This window comes from Diabrotica undecimpunctata, chromosome 7 (genome assembly GCF_040954645.1).
Source record: "Diabrotica undecimpunctata isolate CICGRU chromosome 7, icDiaUnde3, whole genome shotgun sequence".
NCBI lineage: Eukaryota > Metazoa > Arthropoda > Insecta > Coleoptera > Chrysomelidae > Diabrotica > Diabrotica undecimpunctata.
In genome coordinates this window covers 58084-82212 of record NC_092809.1, presented here as the reverse complement: position 1 = coordinate 82212, position 24129 = coordinate 58084, and the positions used below count along the sequence as shown (strand labels likewise).

Here is a 24129-nt window from a genome sequence, read left to right as displayed (position 1 = left end):
ATTATATTAATTATCCTAGCCCTCCTACCATTCTAAAGAAAGAGTTTGCTTTATTTGAACAATTGAAAAATGTGACATTTAGCTCACCTTAATAGAATGTCAAATAGAATGTCTTTTATACTGTTTATTAGTTTATTTTAATTATGGAGAACGCCGAAAACCCCTGTAAAACAAAGGTACACGAAAAGGTTTATGTTTATCCAAGAATCGCAGAAGAATGTCAAGATAACGATAGGAAAGAAATAGATAGGAAACCAAAAAAAATCGACTGTACGAAAAAGAAAAGTGAACTTGAAGGCATTTTCGGAAAAAATGGTATCGATAAAGACATCTTGGTAAGAAATATATAGAATATTAACATTTAGTTGCCAACAAATGTCAATTACTATAAAATTTACAAATTCATTACTAAATTGTTGATGGCTGGTTTAAATTAAAATTGATTGAAATATCAAATACAAGAAGCTTGATTTTTTTGAAAACAGTTATCGTAGTTCAATTTAATATTGATAGATGGCGCACAAAAGTCAAAAGTTCCTTAAAAATTTTATTAATATATTCTTAAAATATATTTAATAATTATTTACACTATTAAACAAAATAAAATTCAAGTTATTAATTAACTGCTTTATAATTTTTAGTGATTATTTACCCTTTGGCATAGATGTCGCTAGTCATCTAAGCCATGTTGCCGCTTTATAAACCTAAAAAGTCCTTTAAAAAATAACTTCTTGGCTCTTATTATTTTTGTGTAATGATTTAATTTTGCCCATCTCTACCACCTCTCTCATAATTTCTTTTTGTTTATTTGTTTTATATGTATATTTTTTAATTTTTTATTTCCTAATAATGAGTTTTGTCTTTATTATATTTTATTTCCAATATTTATGATCTATCAACACTGTTGACAAACCCATTATTATATTGTCTTACTTATGAGTTATTAACATAGTTATTTCGGTAAAAATATTTATTTTCTATATTAGCCAAGTTGCATTAAAAATTCATCTGGTGTCTGGTGAATTGCAGAAGAAACTCTATAATATATTGTGTGGAACGCTCTTTTTAGAACCTTATCGCTTTGACCTTATATACTTAAACATAGATGTAGGGTAGATAGTCACTTCTTCTCGTCACCTTTCAGGTCGCAGTGTGGAAAGATCTATGAGACGAAATAACTATTTTAACATCTTGAAATCTACCTTTGCTTTCCAAATATATGTTTTATATTGTTCCTGTAACTTTTTGGGTTTCTTCAATTCATTTTATCTTTTAGTTAAGTATATTATTTAAGTCTTTGTCTCATCCCAAATGGTGATGCTCTACTATATTTCCATAGTTTTCATGTTTTCCATGCTTTTGTTTATTTTCTTTTTTTGCGCTATTCCGCTGATTGTACAATTTTTTTGTAAAGTTTCATTACAAATTATTATATTTTTACTACCTTTGGTTTATTATTCTCTTTTATTTTTGACTGATTAATTTTTAATTTTGATTCATATGTTATTTTTTTGAACTGAAGTTCAACAAGAAATCCAATATTTAAACATTAGAAAATCTCTTGGGCTGGACAAAATAACACCCAAGATGATGAAGGAACTACCAGATAAAGGAATCATACTGATTACTCTCATCTTCAATGCTATTCTACGATTAAACTACTGGCCAAAGCTCTTTAAAACCGCTGAAATAATACTAATCCCAAAAGCAGGAAAAAATCCAAACGAGGTTTCATCATAAAGGCCAATAAGCCTACTACCAGTCGTGTCCAAAATACTTGAAAGGTTACTGTTACAAAAAATTAACTCAGACCCCAATACGGAAGAATGGATACCCAACCACCAATTTGGCTTTCGAAAAAAACACTCAACAATACAGCAGGTTCATAGAATACTACACACCATAAATTCTGCAATGGAAAGCAAACACTACTGCACAGCTGCTTTTCTAGATGTTAGTCAAGCCTTTGATAAAGTTTGGCACATAGGCCTGATTTTCAAAATCAAGAAATATTTACCCATCACGTACCTGAAATTGTTAAAATCCCATCTAAGTGGAAGAATAATGAATGAAAGTAATTCCAATAATTTTCCTATAAAATCTGGTGTTCCACCTGCAGCGTTCTTGGACCAATATTATATGTGCTATACGCAGCAGATCTACCCTCCACTAATGAAACCGTCACTGGCACGTTTGCAGATGATGCTGTCATCCTTGCAGCCGACGAAAATCCAATTATAGCATCTAACATTCTACAGGTACAACTGAATGAAATAGAGACTTACAAGTGGAGAATTAAAATGAATGAAACAAAATCAGTCCAAGTGACTTTTACCTTGAGAAGAGACCCGTGTCCCCCAGTTTCACTTAACAATATTCAACTTCCCCAATCCTCTAGCACTAAATACCTAGGAATACATCTTGACTCAAAGCTCACCTGGAAAGAACATATTCTTAAAAAGCGGAAACAAATTGTCCTAAGAATGAAAGATCTAAACTGGTTAGTAGGCAGGAAATCGAAACTGAGCCTTGAAAACAAAATCCTTGTATACAAAACCGTCATAAAACCTATCTGAACGTATGGAATCCAACTCTGGGGATGTGCGAGCAAGTCAAACACAGCCATAATTCACAGATGCCAATCAAAAATACTCCGAACGATAGCTGATGCACCTTGGTATGTGTCAAACCTAACACTTCATGAATACCTAAGAATCCCATTCGTACAGGATGTAATCACTAAATACAGCACGAAGCACCATCATCATCACGTAGCGCTACAACCCTGGGTGGGTCTTGACTGACTGTACAACTTTTTTCCAATTTGTTCGGTCTTCCATCAACCTAGGGTCAAATGGAATGTGCTTCGAAGCACCATGAAGCACTTACACTCACAAGTAACCCCTTACTCCAACCTCTGCTAGAACACCAAGCCAATAGGAGACTCAAAAGGAACTGGCCAGCTGACCTGAAAATCGGTTAAAGTGGTCTTGTCACTGGAGAAGACCTCACCACGCCAACAGGAGCCCCTTGCTACGCAGCCAGCAAACTAGCTTATAGAACTTTATTTGTGTTTTGATTGCTAAAGATTGTGTCATAATAAAAAAAAATGTTATTTTTTTGGTTTCACTTTAGTTTCTCGGTTCCATTTTTCCCATTTCTCATATTATTTTGGATTTCGTGATACATGTCTGACTTCTATTCCTTTTTCAGTTATTTCTTTTATACGCATCCTTTTCCAAAATTTTGCTCTTCAATTTTTCGATCATATTTTTGATATACCTATTATTTACTAAACTATTAGGCAACATTGTAACCTACGTAAATTACTCAATCAAGACAAGAACAGAGAGCGAAAAGTAGAGAAAACGGAAAACGGCAGAACAAACTGTGAAAGATCAGACACACGTTGTGGTCACGTCCTCATTACCTCCTGTGCAAAAATTTGACTTAAAAGTTAGATTACATTGTCGGAGTAGTATTTTAAAAATTATTTTTGTAAATTCTAAATTAGTGAGATATATTTATTTTACATATAACTAACACGTGAGTATAAGCTTATAGTATTATGTATGTTGAAGTAAATCGTAGTAACCGGTACTTGCCAATCAAAATGTTTAAATATAATCATAAAGTTGCATGATAGGCTCTTGTTTAATTTTCAGTTATTTTTTGTCAATTCTACGAAGTTTATAACAGTGAATGTGAATACTTCAATTTACGAATATATGACTGAGTTATGTAATTTATGAATGATCCATCGATTTGTTCCCGGTGTAATGTTTGTAATGTAGTATATTACAAGTAAAAAAATTAACAATATTAATATGCACCTGTTTTGTAACTGTTCTTTAAATTATTGCAATTTTCATTTGTTTTAACAAATTGCGGCCATGTTGCCATACCTTGTGACATGGCGTGACCTAAGATCATAAAACTGGTGCAGGCGGTACCGTTATTTTGGGATATTTTACTGATTTTCAGAGGATCCCTAAAGATGGAGGAAGCGTAGCACTATTTTTTGACTGACGATCTATTTAAAAATAAATTCTTTTCCTTGCCAAAGCAAAAGTCCTATTCATTATCAAGTTCAGGGAGTTCAGGCTTTTAATCCAATTTACATTTTGCGCATTTAAATGTACATTTATAATTTGTTGGAATTTTATTTTACAATATCAAGGAACAGGTTTTAGATTTTGTTAATTAGTTTTTGAAGTAAAATCCTTTGGTAGTTAATACCTGTTAAAATACATTTACAATTGACACATAATTATTTTACATGGTATAATGGGTGTGTTTTTTCTTCAGAACATCTTATTGCCTGCATTATAAAAGCTATTAACGTAATAGAAGATAACAGCAACTAACTATTTCCCCTCTTAAGTCAATTCAGCCTAGTTTTACTTATTTTTCTCTAGTGGTGATGCAGTTCCTAAATTTGCCTTAAGGTTTTATTCTGGAACATACCTAAGTTATTACAATTTGTGCTTGCTCTCAACATTACATATTCAGTGTTATTGTCTATTATGATAGTTTCAGTTTTCTTGGGTGAACTAGCATTCTTATTCCTGAACACATGTGGCAGCTATTAGCAATAATCTGATTGACTGTAGTGACTTATTTTCTGATTAAGATTATACATACATATATAATCACTAATCTCACTCTTAACCAACACATCCAATAATCCAGCACCATTCACACCACACCTTGCTCTGTTTCACCTGACTTAATCCAGTCATCCCGAAAAAGCTGTGGCCCACAATGAATACTGTATCACAAGAAACAGAAACATGTTACCCTGAAGATAATCTACCTATTGATGATTGGTTTCAGAATTGATCAGAAAAATGTATCAAAGAAACAACAAATTATGACTGAGGAGGAAATATGTGAAGTATTAAAAGAAGAAGAGAGTCTAGTAGAAAGATTGAAGCCACCAACTACTACAACTGTAAAAGTAAAACCAGATACAGCATTTCATTGTTTCAAAACCTGCATAACATGGACAGAACAAATGGCAGGGAAATGGAAAAAATCTGCTAAAGTTATTGTACTTCGAAACATGTGAGAAAAAGTTTTTAAACAATGATTATAAGTTGCGCAAAAACAAACCGCAATTACAGATTATTTTAAACTACGAAATTAATAAATATTGTTATTTAGTTAGTTAAATTTGAGATATGTTACAGTTAAAAAAACATGTAGAACATGGACACAAATACGTACCAAGCAATAAAACACTGAAAACTTTTATCTTTAACACTTCCACAAAATTTATTATCACTACTGTTGTTTCGGCAGAGCTATTGTTGTTAACTGTGTCTAGACTCAGATTGCCCTTTTGTTGATAATTGCAGTTGTATCAAGTTCACTTAATAAAGTGAGATTTTCGTTATGAAGTTGTTGTAGAGAATAATCTCTAATTGTTTTAGGGACTGCTGCTTATGTCCTCGAATCTACCTAAAAAGTTATTAGTAACTAGGATATGATCCGGAATGGATGATCTTTTTGCATTCAGAAACTTAAATTCATTGTTGGTGATTCTAGAAATGAGAAGATCGGATAGGTCGGATAGTTGAATGCCTTCTCTGTTTGTGTTATGATCACTAAATTGAGTATGTCTACAGTTTAAATATCCCATAAGAACAGCTTTGTTGAGTGGTTTCTTAGGTGCAGATAAATACACTGCAAAGGTTGGATCAGTCATATTGAGTGTGTCAGTAATTGACAGTATATGATATGTTGTATTTTTGGAGGATATGGATGTTCTTTTTGGAGATACCATGGTAGTTTACTGCACCTAGGACAAAATCTGTATCATGGTTTAAAAAATGGGATGGATAGTTGAAGCGACCTTATTGTTGTGACCAGCCTGGTACCATGAAAGATACCACAGTTAAGGCATTGTGTGTTGTTTGTTTCAAAAGATGTCAGTCACTTGATGAATATAGTAATGTTTCTTGTTTTTTGATATTTTACTCGCCAAGGTTTTGATACAAGAATATGTCTTGGGCTTGGAAAATTCTGGTGAGTTTTTGTTGTTTTTCTTAGTTATATAGATACAGAAGAGAAAGTGAGGAGTTTTAGGGTGTAGTTTGGACATATGGGATTTTTTTTAAGAGATAAATATAATGACAGTTATGCCTACATGTTCCTCAGGTTATTTTGGATTTCATCAGAATTCATAGAATGGATGGTACAGAGATGAGCTATTCTGCAAAGTAGCACTTTGATTATTGCGATTGTGTTTTGCAAGCCTTTTTTTTGAATTTATGATACAGAAAAATCAAAAATGTTATTTAAATTCGTTTTTAAGATACTTATATATCCAGCAGCAGTTAGTTTATCATCAAATACAAGATAAACTAATTTATTATGCTTGGCAACACACTAACGTTAAAACCGAATATCTTACTTTCTGATCCTATGAGCTAAGTAAGGATTAGAGTAATTCCAATATAGTTCATTGTGTCAGTTAAATATTCCTGCACTGGATATGCGAGCTTATCCAGGCTATCTCTTAACTTATTTTAAAGGAAAACTGATGGCCTATTCCCAATGAAACTTCTTCTACGGCACTACAGCCCAAACTGAGTCTGGGCCTCCTTTATTTTTTGCTTCCACCCTTGCTTGTCTGTCGCTGATCTTCTCCATACACGGACTACTAAAAAGGCTTATGCGTCGCTGTTTACTGTGTCTTCCCAGCGCTTTCTTGGCTTTCCAACCAGTCTCTTTCCCTGCATTCAGTGCTCTTTTTGGTAGCCTATCCGCTCCCATTCTTATCACATTCTGGCCTATTGCAATCTTTGTATTCTAATGAACTCTGACAGTGGTTCTTCCTTATAAAGTTGATAAAGCTCGTTGTTTTCGACTTCTGAAGATTCCGGTTTCCTTCACAGGTCCTAGTATTCTCGTCAGTACTTTCCTTTCGAATGTATCGAGTTTGCTTTTGGATATTTCTTTCAGGACCCATGCTTCACTGCCATATCATGCTATTGGTCGAATTAAGGTTTTATAGATTCTCATCTTTGTATTTCGGTGGGCATTTTTAGACAGAAATAGCTCTGTTTGCCTGCGTTATTCTCCTCCGTATTTCTCCATCTTCTGATCCGTCGGCGTATATTTCTATTCCCAGGAATGTAAACTTTCCAACCGTTTCAATGTCATCTTCATCTATAATGTTTCGTGGGACTATATTTCTTCTCGTCTGTATCATTATTTTTGTTTTTTCTGTGTTAATTTCCAGATCTAGCCTTTTTGTTTGCGTTTTTAACTCTGCGTATGTTTTTTGTGCTCCTGTTGATGTGTTCTACTCATAATATTAATATAATCGGCATAAGCGGCTAGTCGAACCGTTCGGTTGGTCAGTAGGTTTCCTCGTCGAGTTTGCATTTGCCTAACTGCATACTCCAGTGCCAGGTTAAACAAAGTTGGGGCCAGCCCATCTCCCTGCTTCAATCCCTGCGAAAATTTGAAAAAGTCTCTTGTGGTTTTGTATTCGTACACATGCCTATGTTTCATCATTTGTGGCTTTAATGAGTCTAATTAGCTTGTGTGGTATTGTAAATATATTGTAGAGTTTTTTCCTTTTGACTGAGTCGTATGCCTGTTTGAAATCTACAAATACGTTGTGAACATCAATGTCATGCTCCCATGATTTACTCAAGATCTGTTTGACTGTAAATATTTTATCCAGTGTCGATCTTCCCCGTCGGAAGCCCGTCTGATACTCTCCAATAATATTTTCCGCTAGTGGCGTAAGCATTTAGTCATGATCATGCATTTAGTTTTCTTTAAATTTATCTTCAGTCTGTACTCATGACAGCGTTCATTACGTTCTGTAAATCATTGTTGTTATTCGTCATTATTACTGTATCGTCTGCAAAACGTAAGTTATTCAAAGCTTCTCCATTGATAGATATACCTTCTATTGAGTCTGAGAGCGCTTTTTGAAATACCGCTTCACTGTAGACATTGAAAAGTAGTGGGGACAGCACGCAACCCTGGCGGACTCCTCTCTGTATTTTGATATTTTGGGTGTACTGGTTGTCAACTCTTACCTTGGCAGTTTGATTCCAATATAAATTAGATATAATTTTCATATCACGACTGTCAATATTTTGCTTTTTAATATATCTACAAGCTTTTTTATTTTTATGTTGAACCTTATCAAATGCCTTTTCAAAGTCTACAAAACATAAGTACATGTCCTGAGTTAGGCCCCCTAAAAACAATTTCGTACGAGACTGAACTGAATAAAGTTTTTTTAAAATTTTTCTTAATAATGAATATATTTAACTCTGTCGTCTTCGACATTTTTCAATAATCGTCCTGTATCTCGCTACTGTGAGGAGCTATTGATGATTTGATTGGACAATCATTACTTTAACGAAAAAAGAAGTCTTTTTAGTCTATCTTAGAAGTCTATCTTAACTACTTTTTTTCTATCTCATCTAGTTTTCGGTGTACTCTGCAAAACATAATCAATTTGGGACACCCTGTATATTTTATGAATGTTTTTCAATTTACTTATATTGCTTCTTGATTGTCTGTTACTTCGTGGCATTTATTAAGTTCAAGCAATTTAAAATTTGATCCAAGTTATTGTGATTGTATTATTTGTAATTTTGCTATTGACAAATTTATCACTTATAAACACATTACCAACATTTCAACCCTTCCTATTTCTTGTTTTAAATTTAGAAACTCGGGCATTTGAGTAATCTTGTCGTTTCGCCAGTCTACCGATTTATTTTAATGTTCTTAACCAGGAGACGATTCTAAAATTAGCTTCAAAGGTAATTGTACTCAAAGCTCATAGACTATCGCGCGAAGAACAAACATTAAACATTATTCGGTAGTAAACAATTAAACTATAATGTGTTTATTGATTATTCAATACAGTGGAACTTTGTTATAGCGTCATTGAAGGGCCCGGTAAAAAAATGACGTTATATCAGAGTGACGTTATAAGAGGTAGAAAAAAATGAAATTTTAATGAGACAAAAATTTATTACAACATTATTTATTATTACAGCTGCATTTATGTTAAAAAATTAAGAAATTAAACATATCATGTATATGAAACTTACATTTTTTATGAAAAAGTTCTCTAATGCTAAAAAAATCAGTTATTTTCTTCTGCACAACTCTTTCCGAAAAATAAAGTTTTTCTGTAATGTCCTTAATAATCTGAGTTGCTTCTTTGGTAGTTGTGGATACCTCCCTGAACTGGTAAAACCTGGATATTGTCCCAGCAGGTCTTATTGCTTCATAGATGGTAGGACAATCAACGCTGTCTTCTTTTTCTTCTTCATTATCTTCATCAACATCCATTTATACATTTTGCATTTGTTCTACAATTTCTTTATCACTTAAAAGTTGAAATGTTTTTACCTGATCGTCTACTGAAATGTAGGAGCAAAGATCAGTTTCAAACTCGCTCTGGTTTACATTAAATTTTTGTTTCCACTCTGAAAAAGCCATTTCGTGATCCTCGTCAACATCCTAAACATTGGGAGAAACTACAGTCAATTTAGCTTGACGAAAGCACTTACAAATTGTCACACGTAATCGCATTCCACGCATTGTCTAAAAACTGAAATGCATCAAGGATGGTAATCTTCTCAGGTTCCCAATTGTCCATATAAAAAATCATCCTTTTCAAACGCTGTTTCCGATAATGGCACTTTAAACTTCTTATGAATCCTTGGTCCATAGGCTGCAAGACACTCGTTCAGTTGGCTGGTAAGAAAACTAGGTTGATATTGGTCAAATTAAGCTTGGGATGGGCTGCACAGTTGTCAACTAAGAGAAGAATTTTTTTTTTAAGAGAGTTTCTTGTCCCACTTTCTGAATTCTTCTTCCAAAATAGCAGAAGCCATCCACGCTTTTTTGTTGGCTGTGTAGTTTACAGGCAATGGTTTTATGTTTTTGAAACATATAGGATGTAAACTTTTCCCAATAACCAAATCTTTCTTTTCTCTGCACCTGTCATGTTTGCACAAACAAAAGCCGTTTCAAACTCTTTATTTTGAAAGCTTTCCTCCGACACATTTTTTATTTTTGAAATTTAAAGTTTTGTCTGGTGTTAATTTGTAAAAGACACCAGTTTCATCGCCATTGAAGATTTCTTCATCCTTGTATGGTTGCCTTAGTTGTGGACATGTGTTTTGTAACCATTCCCCTGTCATGTTCTCGTCCATACATTTTGCCTCAACAATTTTCGCGAAGGAAATAAAGTGGCGGACTTTAAACTGATCTAGCCAGCCGTTAGAGCATGTGAAATCTTCACCAAACAGTTTTCCGAACTCTGTAGCTTTCTCCTTTAAAAGTGGCCCGGACACAGGAATATCAGAACTGCTTGATCCATTTGAATTGAGCTGAATCTACAGCACCACGAATGCACTTCCTAATCTTTTTAACGTTTTCTCTCTCCCCATTAAAGGCTTTTAAAATTTTGTCCTTGTTTTTTAGGATTGAGCCGACAGTCGAATTAACAAGTCCAAATTGCCGACATACATCAGCAATTTTTCGTCCACTTTCAAGTGCTCTTATAACACACACTTTATCTTTAATGGGCAAAACCTTCCTTTTAGTACTAAAATTTGCCATATTCAAAAATAAAAAGTTAATTACTAAATTAAAATCTAAAAACAAAAAAAAAATTCGAAAATTTCTTAAACTTAATGTTCTGAAACAGAAAATTTGACTGTTAGGACGGCACTGATAAATGAGAAATCATAGAACTGTCAAGGTCAAATAACTGTACACAAAAGGGATAATCTGGCTTTCTCATATTCTCATCATATGGAAGGAACAATGCCACAAAGCCGGAAACGCATTGCACTTTATTCTACATAAAATAAAAAACGACAACCTACTGTAAAATTTTATGACGCTATAGACGAGACTTTATTTTTAGTCGATAAAACCGGTTTTTAATAATGTTATCGAATAGTTTTTGGCTGGTTCTATTAAAAATTTACGTTTCAACCGAGATAACGTAACTACCGAGGAAGTAATATCCAAGTTCCACTGTATTGCCAAATGTCAGTGTTGACTCTTTTGAGTGTCCAACCCTGTATTTTACTTTTATGTAATATTATTTATAAAAGATTGTAAAATTGCAATGCCACCGATAAACAGCCATTCAACAACATTTCATTCTACCAATTCTACTTTAATTTATTTTCAGTTGTAAAGTCGATCACAAAGATATATTCGCTGAAGGATTTTACGAAATGAATTTTTTAACTAAATATTTCAAATACATTTTGCAGAATAAATTTAAAAATCATATCTGCTAACCAACTTGTTATTTCTCTTCTTTTATACATATACAAATAGCATTTGATTGACAGATAACACGGCTGATTGGTGTTGAGTAATGGGTAATTACTTGCGCTTATCTTTGAAAGGATAGCGTTTTCACTGGCAATGTATCGTTAGACCACGCCATACCTCTTTATTTCACAAACTTGAAAGAAATTTCTTTGCTTTCAGGAAATGGCTCCACCACCATACGCAGATCTCGGCAAAAGAGCAAGAGACGTATTTGGCAACGGTTATCACTTCGGCCTAATTAAACTAAATTGCAAAACCAAAACAGCCAGCGGAGTACAATTTAGTACAGGTGGTAGTTCAGACCATGAATCTGGAAAAGTGTCTGGATCTCTTGAGAGCAAATACACTGTAAAAGATTATGGACTGACTTTTACAGAAAAATGGAATACAAATAATACTTTGGGGACTGAGATCGCTATTTCAGACCAAGGAATTAAAGGACTCAAGGTCTCTGGTAATGTTAACTTCTCCCCACAAGAAGGGTAAGTTTTGATTTATACTTTTAATTAAGTTTTGTGAATACCAATTTCATTTTTTTTATTTATTCAAGTTCAGTATAGAGGTTAACAAGTGAATCATAAATTTCAACATATAAATAAATAGATCAAATAATAACAAACATGTGGTTAATCTAATCACCACTATTTAAATTGACAAAATGTTCTAGTTTACTCCGAAGTATTTTTTAACAAAAATTAAAAGTGATATTTTAGTACTTTGAATATAAATTATCCTTAGCACGGTAGTATTTGTTTCAGAAAAGAATTATTAAAGAAGTAGGTGAAAGAAATTTACGTTAAATAGCATTATGCTAGAATACTATTTATTAAAAAAAAATGTAACAAAATATGCAAAACTATGAACAACGGGTTAATGACACATATATTTATTTTATACCTAAAATTTAGCAAAGTGTTAAACATTATGGAGAACACCAGTGCAGTTTACCGTGCCTTTTACTACAACGAAAGTTTTTTTGCGAATTCCGTTAATCGTTTAGAGGTGTAAGTTGGTGGAATGTACTGTATGTAAGTCTATTTCAACAGGATTAGAGAAATAAATGTTAGATTTACAATCAATTTATTGAACCTTAGACGAACACTGCAATTTCGTGTTCATCTTCAGGTCTCCGGAAAAGTTATTTAAATGATGTCGGTTCAAAGAATGTAGTAACACACATCGGAAAAGTCTAGGGATATTTCATGTGGTCGATTTTGTTCGTGCTATAAAGTTGTTTAGTTAGTGCAATGAACATACTGTTCGTCATGGAACGACATCGTTTAACTTTGGATGGGATGAATAGGCCTTCTTCAAGGTGACATGCGCAAACTAATGTAGCTGGGCGCCTGATAGTCTCCCAAAGTGTTATAAGTCGATTGTGGCAGCGTTTTTGTGACATTGGAAGTCCAGTCGAACGTTATCCAGGGCGTGAGTGCGCTACAAATGCAGATCAAGCACTTAAAGGCCATTGAGATGTCCCCCTATCTCCAGATGCAATCACGCTGCAAGGTGAGAGTGGTGTCAAGAATATCAAAATTGGGATGCAAATGATTGGGCTACAGTTTTATTCTTCGACTAATCTAGATTTGGATTTCATCCAGAATCTCGTCGAGTGAAGAAGATATGTCCAGGAAGTTTACACATACAGAGGTGCTGTTGGTCAAAACTTCCACCTCAGGCATGATAATGCTAGTCCGCATGTCGCACGCCTAGTGACAAACTGGCTTGCCAACGAAAGTATTGATGTGTTGTCTTGGCCAGCACAATTCCCCGATTTGAATCCCAACGAGTACGTATGGGACATGCTTCAACGAAGAATTATTCCACATATGGGTAACATATACACGCCGTTTCGTTTCCGAGAGCGTCTAAGAGAAGAATGGCAAACGTACCTCAACAGGATATCGACAATATCAATTTGTCTATAAACGACAGATGTAAAGCCGTAATAAACCAGGGTAGACGCCGTACTTTGTATAAATTTTTTTTTTATTACGATCATATTTTGTGATGACCTAATTTTTTTTTATTATACTTATAGACATTCTCGTTATTTTTGACATTTCAACAAATTTTGTTGTATATTTAATATTACAAATCGATTATTATTTATCCAAAACAATTAAGGAAGGTTAAGGTTTTTATTTATCTTAGGTCTGAGATCCCATGGGTATTTTCACGTGAATTGGACTGGAAACTGTTTTTCTTCCTTTTTTGTACTGGTTTCAGTTCGTCTTGCTGGGCCTTTTCGCGGATGTCATTAATTTTGCGAATACTCACACCGCCCATTTTCGAAACTTTTTCCACAGTAATAGTCAAGTTGTCACCATTTTTTAAGTTCAGATGATAGTTCAATACATTTAACACTATACGTTTAACTTGCACACTAAGAGTCATACCCTAATTGAAATTCACGTCATTTACTGGCAACGGCTCCATGATGTAGGTACTTTCATCGGCTTGCGAAAATGAAATTTTCACAGCTTTTGCCAACAAGTTTTTGGTCTAATGGCCAGCACCCAAATCAACGAAGAGACATGTTTGCTTTGCGTGGACAATAGGGATTAAAACTGATTCGTTTCTCCTAATGACTTTATAATGATCTTCATTTCCCAAAGAATGAGTTTCAAATTGAAGCTATTGAACATTTCTAAATATAGATAAGCTATCGACAATGAGTTTTTGATATATTTTACTTTTTTTATTGTATTTCTTCATGTTATTGTTTAGTTGGACAATGTAACTCTCTTATTTATACATCGCTGATTGAACCATGCTTTAGTTGAAACAATACTGATAGTTTTTATACAACCGTAGGCAATTGTTGTGTGGGTGTGGAAGTATATTCCAGTGCTATAATTCTTAAATCCGGTTCTGATGCGCCGCTCGGGGCAAACCGACAACGTGGTCGGCAATTCTCCCGTAAGAAATACATTGGCTATCTTAGCTGCACTGCATTCTAACTATGGCTTCTACTATAATCACATAACGAGCCAGACTGAATTATTTTTTATTCGTAATGATTATTTTGTACATTCATTCTGCCTAGATTATAAATAACCAGTTTTGCCTAATGGATTGAGATTGGTTTCACATTACTTAACTACTAATATAAAACTAAGCGACTATGATGTTACATATTCGTGATTTTTAAGTTTTATTTGATATTCGATTACTATTCGATTTGTAAAATTCATAAATAGAACTACGTATTTCAATTGAGGAAAATATTAACTAGTATATCCTGAGAGTGAAAATAGCGGCACAGCTGATAACAATCCAAATGTGTGAAAATAAACTTCATATGTATTATATACAGGGTGTTTCATTAATAATATTGGAAATATTTTAACAGTAGATTCCTGTGCTTAAAATATTAAGATTTAACCCAAACAACTTTGTAAAATGTGGCTCCTTACTGAGATACAGGATGTTTTATTTATAAATTTAAAAACTATTTGTACCCGGTACTTTAAAAACTGTGATAAAATGACAATTCCGCCAGTGGCGTAGAATTTAAGAGGAGTCAGCCAGTCATGTTCCCCTGTTGTACTCCTCTGGTAGTAGACGTTTATTTAAAATAATTTAGTAGGGTGTACAGTACCTACACTTCCTGCCAAGTTGTGAAAAAGCTGACAAAATTAGGTAATAAAAAGCTTCTTGTTCACCAATATTTAACGAAGACCACGTTGCTCAGTTTGGGAGTTTTATTTGGGGTGAGTAAGGATATAGATGGTAGATTAAAAACATAGATAAACGATAGAAATTAATTAGATAACAAAATATAACGGTTTGTCAAAGAAAAACAAGAAATAAGGAATACCCAAACAAAATTAGTATGATTAAATAGGTATTTTAAATACCTTCCATACGAGATATCACTTGCCATAAGGTTCAATTTAAAATGATCGGTCACAGTGACTCTGTAACATCATGTATGACTATTACGTCACCTGTTATGACTAGTTAAGGAGCCTATGTCCGTTTATGTCCTTCCCCCAAATTTCACTATTATAAGTATAACCATACCAAACATACGAGGGGGAGGGACTTTTGGCTAGCACTGTATAAATATGAAAAAAACAATTATGAAATTACTGTCGGAACAGGACACATAAAATTTACAAGATTAAAAAAAATAGAATTAGATTAAAAACTCCAGAAATGATCCATAATGTTGAAGAAGATAGATGATTGTCGTCGTCGTCAGTTTAATTACTACTAAGAGGCAGGTGAAATTTGAATATTTATTTTAAACGAGAAGCTTATCACTGAATGGGGAATAAAATCATAGTACATAATTAAGAGAGAGCAATCAAGTCGCTATGTTTTGAATGTTGTTTTATAAATCACATATATATACATAGTAAATGAGTTTTACTGATAACTTTGTTGTGTATAATTATAATGCACTATGTAGATTAGATAATATTTTAACATCAATTACAGCTTATCAACAATGAAACATTTTTTTTTCAAATATCATTTAAAGGAATGTACTATAAAATTTCTAAATATACTAAAAATAAGGAATTTCATGATTTGATGACACAGAGAAAGATATTTGAAAAATTTTATGCCACAAAAAATAACATTGAAGGAAGGAATTATTAGATTTATATCATTAATACGCATTTATAATATAACTGTTACAAAACTTAGTTTTTTATAAATGTTCCATTAATTATATAATTCAATAGAGTTCGTTAAGGGACCTTCAGCCAAATTCACAGCTGACCTAAACCTACAGACTAAGACTTGGAAAGCATGCAAAAAAAAGTGAAAAATATGCGCATACATATGCACGAATTTACCCAAAAATATGCATTTCTGTTAGAACATATGCATTTTTTTAGAAAATAATATCTACTAGAAAATATCAGCTACTCAAAAGTCAGTTTACCTCCAGGAATAAAAGCGCTTTGTTGAGCGGAGCAAACATAAAAGAGAACGGAATAGATTTCTTAACACTATTGTAATAACTTAATTATTGATCTAAACACTGATCCTTAACTGCATATCTACAAAGAGAACGTAATTTTCATTGGATTTTTGCCAATAACTGCTTTCTATTATGTTTTTTAGATGTATATTAATAAGTAGATTAGAATTTATATTTTAATAGAAAATATTATTGAAAGTGGCTGCTTTCATACAATTTATACTTTTATTTACTAACCTTCCTTGTAGTAAAAATCGTATTTTATTGTTACGGTATTTCCTGTGCCTCCGAGTGTTAAATTTAGTGATGTCAAAATTGTCGTAGCGGAGTTTTTTTTAATTGGTGAGTAAGGATATATGTTTATCGTCAACTAAAATAACATCCTGGCTTTATTTGCTTATGTATATTCAACATTAATTAAATACAAATATTATATTTGTTGGGAAGTTACTTTTTTTTTCTAATTAATTTTATATCTTTTTGTTTTAAATTAAACTCTGCAGGTTCGGAAAACCAACATACAAAGCATCTTACAAACGTAAAAATGACGCTTACACATTTTCTATCTCCGCGCTGTGTAAAAAGTAAGTACATTTTAGAAACGAATTTTTTTTCATTTTGTAGTTGTTGTGGTATATATGTTACGGTTAAAACGCGAATATCAGATAATACTAGAATTACCCGGATAGAGTTAGAATTTTCCAAGCCTAGTAGTTGATAAAGCTGCATATTTTGGAATATTTCGTTGTATTGCGAATTTAGACAGTTGATACTACACTCACCGGCACGAAAACGGAGCACTTGCATTTTTAAAATAAAATCTTTAATTCTCTTAAACTTTTATTATGATAATAACGTAAACACAAACGAAACAAACTGTTTTAAGTAATTTCTAATAAAAATATAACCTTTGAACAAGAACTGTTTCAGTAGATAACAATTTAAAAATGAAGGAACAAAACGTAAGTACATGTAACAAAATGACGCTCAATTAATGAAAACTTAATCATATGTCCGGACAATGCCTGAATTCTCTTTGGTATGCCTAAAATCAAATGAGAAATGTCCTGTTGAGGAATAAGTTCCCATTTATCTAAAAGAGCTTCTTGTAACTGATTTAAGATTAAAGAGGTAGGAACACGACTTCGCATCTTTCGCCCAAGCATGTCCCAAACAAGTTCGATCGGGTTTTCGATTCAATGCTGTCCAATCCATTACAGGAATGTTTACTTCATTTAAAAACTGTTTAGTGATTCTCACACTGTGAGGCTTCGCATTATCATGCATCAGAACGAAATCATTTCCAACAAAACCAGCATAAGGCACAACAAAATCTTGGAGAATTTTATCAATGTACCTGGCAGCTGTGATGGAGCCTCTCAGAACGATGTACAATTATGTACGTGCCTCTAGGAGAAATTCCGTCCCGCACCATAATTGAGCCCCCTTGATAGCCTACACTAGGACTGATGGTACATGTGGTCTTCGCCAAACTCTCTCACGGCTATCTGGAAACCGCAAGGTAAACCTGGACTCATCGGTAAATAAAACGTGCCTTGCGACTTAATAAAACTCCAACTTAAACACAAAAAATGTTTCTTGTGTGCAACTAGAATCTAGAATATTAACATACTTCTGTGCTTTAAAGAGTTAAAACGCATTTTGATTTTTGTCGATAGGACATTTTGATCAGATGGTATCGAATTTTAACCGTCGAGTTGATACAAATTTGATTTAAAATTGATTTCACATGCGTAATTGACATTCAAAATCGTCGGTCGCTTCAAGCGTTGTTTCTGAGAGAACGGTTCATTCTACACAAAAATAAACATTTTTGTTCAAAATTATCTCAGCTACATTTCATATTTGAAACATTTTTTTCTAGATCGTACAGATTCTTAGTAAATCGATTTTACAAAATTTGTTTTTAAAGCATTAGAACACATAAAACTACTGTCTCTAAAACAAAGTCGATATATTTTTAAAATTAAAAAGCTTGTCGCTGAATATTTAATTGTATTTTATTATTAAATTACTGTAAATTGAGGCGCATGTAGGCCTTGTATATGATGGATATATAGGTCAGCGCAATTAAAAGAAGGAAAAGAATTTTGTTTTACTAGGACATAAGAAATTGAATATTCCATTACCACAATTATCAGACTTAAATTCGGACGTGCTTCCTAACCTAAACATATTTTTAAAATTAATACTGTATCAACTGATACATGTAAACATTGTGGTAAAAAAAGAAACCTTAAACAATTTAACAATTTTCTAGTGTTTAAAGCATAGATGGATCAAAAACTTTATTTTATTATCTTTCTAACATTATTTATTATTGACATTTGCTGTACTGCCCGTTTTATCTCCAATACAGTGATTACAAATACATTCTTGAATTCATTTTCCTTGCAGATACCAGTCAGGAGTTGTGAAGTCTGAGTACGGCAACGAAAGAATACACCTCAACGCAGATGTCGACTTAAACAGTAACGGTCCTGTCGTCAAGGGTTCGGCCGTCGTGGGCTATCAAGGATGGTTGGCTGGTTACCAGGCTGCCTTTGACGTCCAAAACTCAAAATTGGCTAAGAGCAACTTTGCATTAGGATTTTCAACATCAGACTTTGTTCTTCATACATGTGTGTAAGTATAAATATTCTAAACATAAGCTGTGGCCATACTATGGATATGTACAGACTTATTTATTGATTTTCTCTAGTATATATGCAAAATACATGTGATGTGACTATTAAATATCGAAACTGTTGTTGGGGAAACAAGTAGAACATAATATGGACTGGATATAAACACCAGCAAAACCAAGCTGATGATCAGCAAGGAAAACATAACTGGAGCAAATCTGTATGTGAACCAAATGAGAATTCAACGTGTCTCACAGTACAACTACTTGGGAACTATAATCAATGAGTCGTGGGACAATATCCAAGAGATTAAATGTCGCATCGGAAAGGCCAAGTGTATTCTTCACTATGAGCTCTGTGTTCAAGAGCCATGACCTCACCCTAGAAACAAAAATAAGACTCCTTAAATGTTACGTGTACTCAGTGCTTCTGTACGGAGTAGAAACGTGGACATTGAAGGCGAAAACTCTATCAAAACTTTAAGCTTTTGAGCTATAGTTATACAGAAGAATCCTGAAGATACCATGGACAAAGTCACCAATGAAGAAGTACTACGGAGGATGAACACAACCGCGGATTTACAGTACCGCGACAGTACTTGGGACATTAAGGCAGATATGAGCTACTCCAATGCATTTTGCAAGGTAAAATTGAAGGAAAAAGGGCCCCAGGAAAAGAAGAATATCCTAGCTTGCTAACCTGAGAGCACGGTATAGAAAGACCTCAATACGGCTATTCCGTATAGCAACCAACAAGATCATCATAGCCAGAATGATCGCCAACGTTCGGAACGGACAAGCAGCCTAAGAAGAAACTAACAATTAAAACTAAGAATTATAATAATTAATTAAAAAAGAAACAAATACTGCACTATTAAAAGATTTGGAGTAGAAACAACCTGAACGAAGACCTGCCAAGGAATGAAATTTAATGGCTGAAACTTTTAGGATGATTAGTACTACTTATTTCAGACATACTTGTGTTCTGCTTCGATATGACTCAAAGCTCTTTAAAAAATCCATTAACTCTACCAATAGGTATCCAGTTCCAATTGTATCCAGTACGAACAATGGAACGTTGCAGAGATAGAGGAGAGGTGTATATAGAAGATGACAATCATCTGTACAACGTCAGTCACGCTGTTTAATTGTCACACCTCACACAGATTTTTGCATTATTTGAATTAAAATTATTCTTTTTTTAAATTGAACACTAGTACCTAAAGGGCATATGATAGTTTGTTAGGCATTTTTAAAATGAATGTTATTCTAATATCTAGTGAACATGACAGTAACGACGGTCAAACGTTCGGTGGTTCCATCTACCAAAAAATCAACCCCAAATTGGAAACAGCCATCAACTTGTCTTGGGCAGCTAGCGGAGAAAAGACCGACTTCGGTTTGGGCTGCAAGTATGACTTGGATGCCGACGCATCTCTTCGCGCCAAGATCAACAACGCCAGTCAAATCGGTTTAGGATACCAACAAAAACTACGTGATGGTAAGTCAAAAACATATTATTTACTATTTTCATTGTACGAGTTCATATCGTCGACTGTATGAAATAGTGGCACAACACAAAAACAGGTAATTTTTCAAAACAGTGGTTTAAAGTTTGTATGCCAATAATTTTGTCTTATTTGTTTTACTACATGGATTAGGATTTTTGAAAAAAAAAAAAATAAAATTGGTGTATTTGGCAGAGCATTTGGTAGCCTTTGATGAATTGTAACACAGACTTTTAAATTCAACCCTTATTTTGAGCTGTGCCACTATTGCACATCAACATTTTGTCTTTCAAGACTAATTAAGGCAAAGACAAAACTGGCACTTTTTTTTGTTATTTCTATCAACTGAAATAAAGGTTCAATAAAGAATACTACAAGTTACTTGAATGAGAAAATGTGTTTATTAACAACTACAAGAAGAACGAAGTAAAAAAATATATATTGATATATACTAGGAAACGCAATGCTTTCTTCATTAATGAGACCGAGACAATTAATTTCAGCAATAAGACCTTCATTAATGACTTTGTCTGTCCATGGTATCTTTAGGATCCTTCTGTATAACCATAGATCAAAAGCCAAAAGTTTTGACAGAGTTTCTTCCTTCAATGTGCACGTTTCTACTCCGTACAGAAGCACTGAGTACACGTAACATTTAAGGAGCCTTATTTTTGTTTCTAGGGTGAGGTTATGGCTCTTGATGTCTATCGAAAGCTTCAACTTTCGATGGACATTGAAGTTATCATATCGACTCTGATACTCCTCTATTTCTTGATATTTTTCTGTTTTTTTTTCTCTTTGGCTTCTCTTATCTTTCTTCTGACGATGGTATGTATCGACCTCAGATATCCTCATCTTGCTTTTCCCACAGCTCTTTCCAGTGCCTTATTTGTTCTTTTTTTTTATAAAAAAAACTGTTATAACCTAATTTATCAAAAGCACTTGTTAGATACCTGTATCAATGAGTGTCACAAAAAAGGCTTTTTATTTGCTAATTTTTCTGGTCCAAGATAGTTATATTAGTTGCTGCATCGCTTTTTGGTACTATATACCAGTTTCAGATGAAATAATTTCATACCACCTATAAGCCTGAAAAATAATAATCACTCCTTCACAATAAGTTCAGTTTATATTCAGTTCAGTTTATATTTCCCATTACAAGTTCTTCTTCTACGGCACTACAGACCAAATTGAGCCTGGACCTCCTTTATTTTTTGCCTCCACCCTTGCTTGTCTGTGGCTGATCTTCTCCATACTAGGACTCCTAAATAGCTTGTGCTGTTTACTATGTCTTCCCAGCGCTTTCTTGACTTTCCAACCGGTCTCTTTCTCTGCATTCTAGCATTCAGTTCTCTTTTTGGTAGCCTATCCTCTTCCATTCTTATCACATGTCCGGCCCATTGCAATAGTATTCTAATGAAGTCCGACAGTGGTGCTTCCTTATAAAGTTGATAAAGCTCGTTGTTGTATCGACTTCTGAAGATCCCGTTTTCCCTCACAGGTCCTAGTATTAATTCTCCTCAGTACTTTCCTTTCCAATAGCATGCTATTGGTCGAATTAAGGTTTTATAGATTCTCATCTTTATAACACCCTCGCTTATATGCCTGAAAAATAATTCGCTGCTTCACAATGAGTTCAGTTTAGATTTCCTATTACAAAATACGGTTTTTATAATTTAACCGGTGTATATTTAATAACTGATCATATTTACTAAATGTAATGCTGATAATGAATAATCAAATTCATATAAAATGAATATATACTCATATGAAACGTTTGTTTTAGGTGTGACTCTAACTTTGTCTACCCTCATCGACGGCAAGAACTTCAATCAAGGTGGTCACAAGATTGGTTTGGCCTTGGACCTGGAGGCTTAAATATGTTATTACATCTTGTTCCACAAATACATATTAGCGCCCACTTAATATATTTAAGAATCCTGTATTGTAGATAATAATTATTTAAACGGGACTTTAGTGTATACTTTATTACTCCCGTTGTGTTTATTTCAGTTGCTCCTCCCAATTACTCCTTTTTTACACACCATGTACACTATACATATGTTGTTTTTATTATTAAACTCTGAAAGGCGGCATTCTCAAAGGTTGGTGTCAAGTTAGGAGCATATGCATTTTATGTCAAAAAGAATTAGATTGGGATTGTTGGTGTCTTAAGATGACTACAATCCGCTTTATGTAGTTTTTGCAATTTTGCAGTAAATGTGGATTTAATAATAAAAACATTTCTTCTCTCCCAACGTGTTATTGTTGGTCTGTGGGGGAGTATCAAGTTTGACCTGTTTATTGTATGTCAAGCAGAGAAGAAAAAAAAGCTTCTAATGGTTCCAGTCTTTTTTTTTATTTTAGTTGAGAGTTTTGTTTCAAATTGATTGTTCCGGAAAATAATATTGTACACAAAATGATTCAATATAAGATTTTAAAACTAGTTTTATTCAATAAATCCTAACCCAATTATTCCATTAAAAAAATGTAAAATACAAAATGGCAATCAGACACAGATAAAGTCTGAACCTAATTCTACCTAAAGTAAATCAACAATTTAAGCTACGGACGATGTAAACAAAGGCACGCTGGAAACTCGTTTGTTCAGAGCCGGACTAGTAAATTAAAGATACAATATAAAACAGACAAACGTTGACAGGTATAGATTATAGTACACCAATTTTTTAAATATAAAAATGATTTTCAAGATCGAGAGCTATTGACTACAAAGTAAAGTACGTATGCAGAAAAAAAAGTTTATAAAATTACCGTATTTGCGTTATTAACTTTCAGAATCTGATGTACTGCTGTCATCATTAATGTTAATAATGAGTGGCTCAATTTGGGCTTCAATTAAATTGTCCAACTCCCACATTTTTGGCGCTACTTCTTCTTTTACAAGACTGACGCAATTTTTCCATGGTTACAGCAGATACAGCTTAATGAAATTTTTAATGTCAGGAAATTTAAATGTTCTGTTATTGGCAGTAACATAATTCTTGACTCGGGCCCACACCAGCTCATATTACATTTTTCAAAAAAATATTAAGCTTATCCTCTTTGTATAAAAAAATATTCTAAAAAATTAAAACGTAACAATAAAAAAATCAGTTGTCAATATCTGAGAAGTCGTCCAAATGTTCAATGTCTTCCAATGGTTCATTATCAGCATCTGGTAGAATCTGTTAGCAAGCACCAATTTCTTCATACAATTTTAGAAAAGCTGGCGGAATTAACTGTAAGAGCTGGGAAATATTTTCAATTTTTTTTCTGTTTAGTGGAATAGGCCCACTGTATTTTGATTTCAAATCCCTGGAAAGTAAAATTGACTTCCTCAAACCCTTATTTCCAATATTAACTGCCTTATAGCCTTCATTTACAAGATGTTTGATATACATTATGTTAGGTTGTTCAGATGAAAACTTGGCTTGCTTGATATTTTGGTTTTGAAGTTTTTCTTTGTCATCTATATGGCTTTTTTTCGTAATCTCACTTTGTAATTCTTTAAAAAATACAAAATCAGATTGTTTCAATACAATCACCTCAAAGCAGTTTTTCTTTTACATTTTCTCACTGCTTCGTACCAATCGTCTGAAATATACACTTGTTTTAATGGATGACGCTGTACTTTTCAATTGCCTGCGAAATCACGGTCACATGGTTATCTTATATGTCCTACTACC

At 33.5% G+C, this 24129-nt stretch overlaps 1 protein-coding gene across 3 annotated transcripts; it reads left to right on the top strand.

Annotated features, from left to right (window-relative positions):
* Window positions 1-151: 151 nt before the first annotated feature.
* Window positions 152-22889, top strand: LOC140444888 (voltage-dependent anion-selective channel-like). Of its 3 annotated transcripts, none has more exons than XM_072536563.1 (5): window positions 152-335; window positions 11509-11831; window positions 18710-18937; window positions 20216-20436; window positions 22230-22889. In XM_072536563.1, the coding sequence occupies exons 2-5, from the start codon at window positions 11512-11514 to the stop codon at window positions 22319-22321; spliced, it is 861 nt and encodes a 286-aa protein (XP_072392664.1). In that variant the 5' UTR covers window positions 152-335; window positions 11509-11511; the 3' UTR covers window positions 22322-22889. The 3 variants fall into 3 exon arrangements, with proteins under 3 accessions (XP_072392664.1, XP_072392665.1, XP_072392666.1); XM_072536564.1 differs by having other exon boundaries at window positions 166-335; window positions 20228-20436; XM_072536565.1 differs by lacking the exon at window positions 152-335 and adding an exon at window positions 3352-3546.
* The last annotated feature ends 1240 nt before the right edge of the window (window positions 22890-24129 follow it).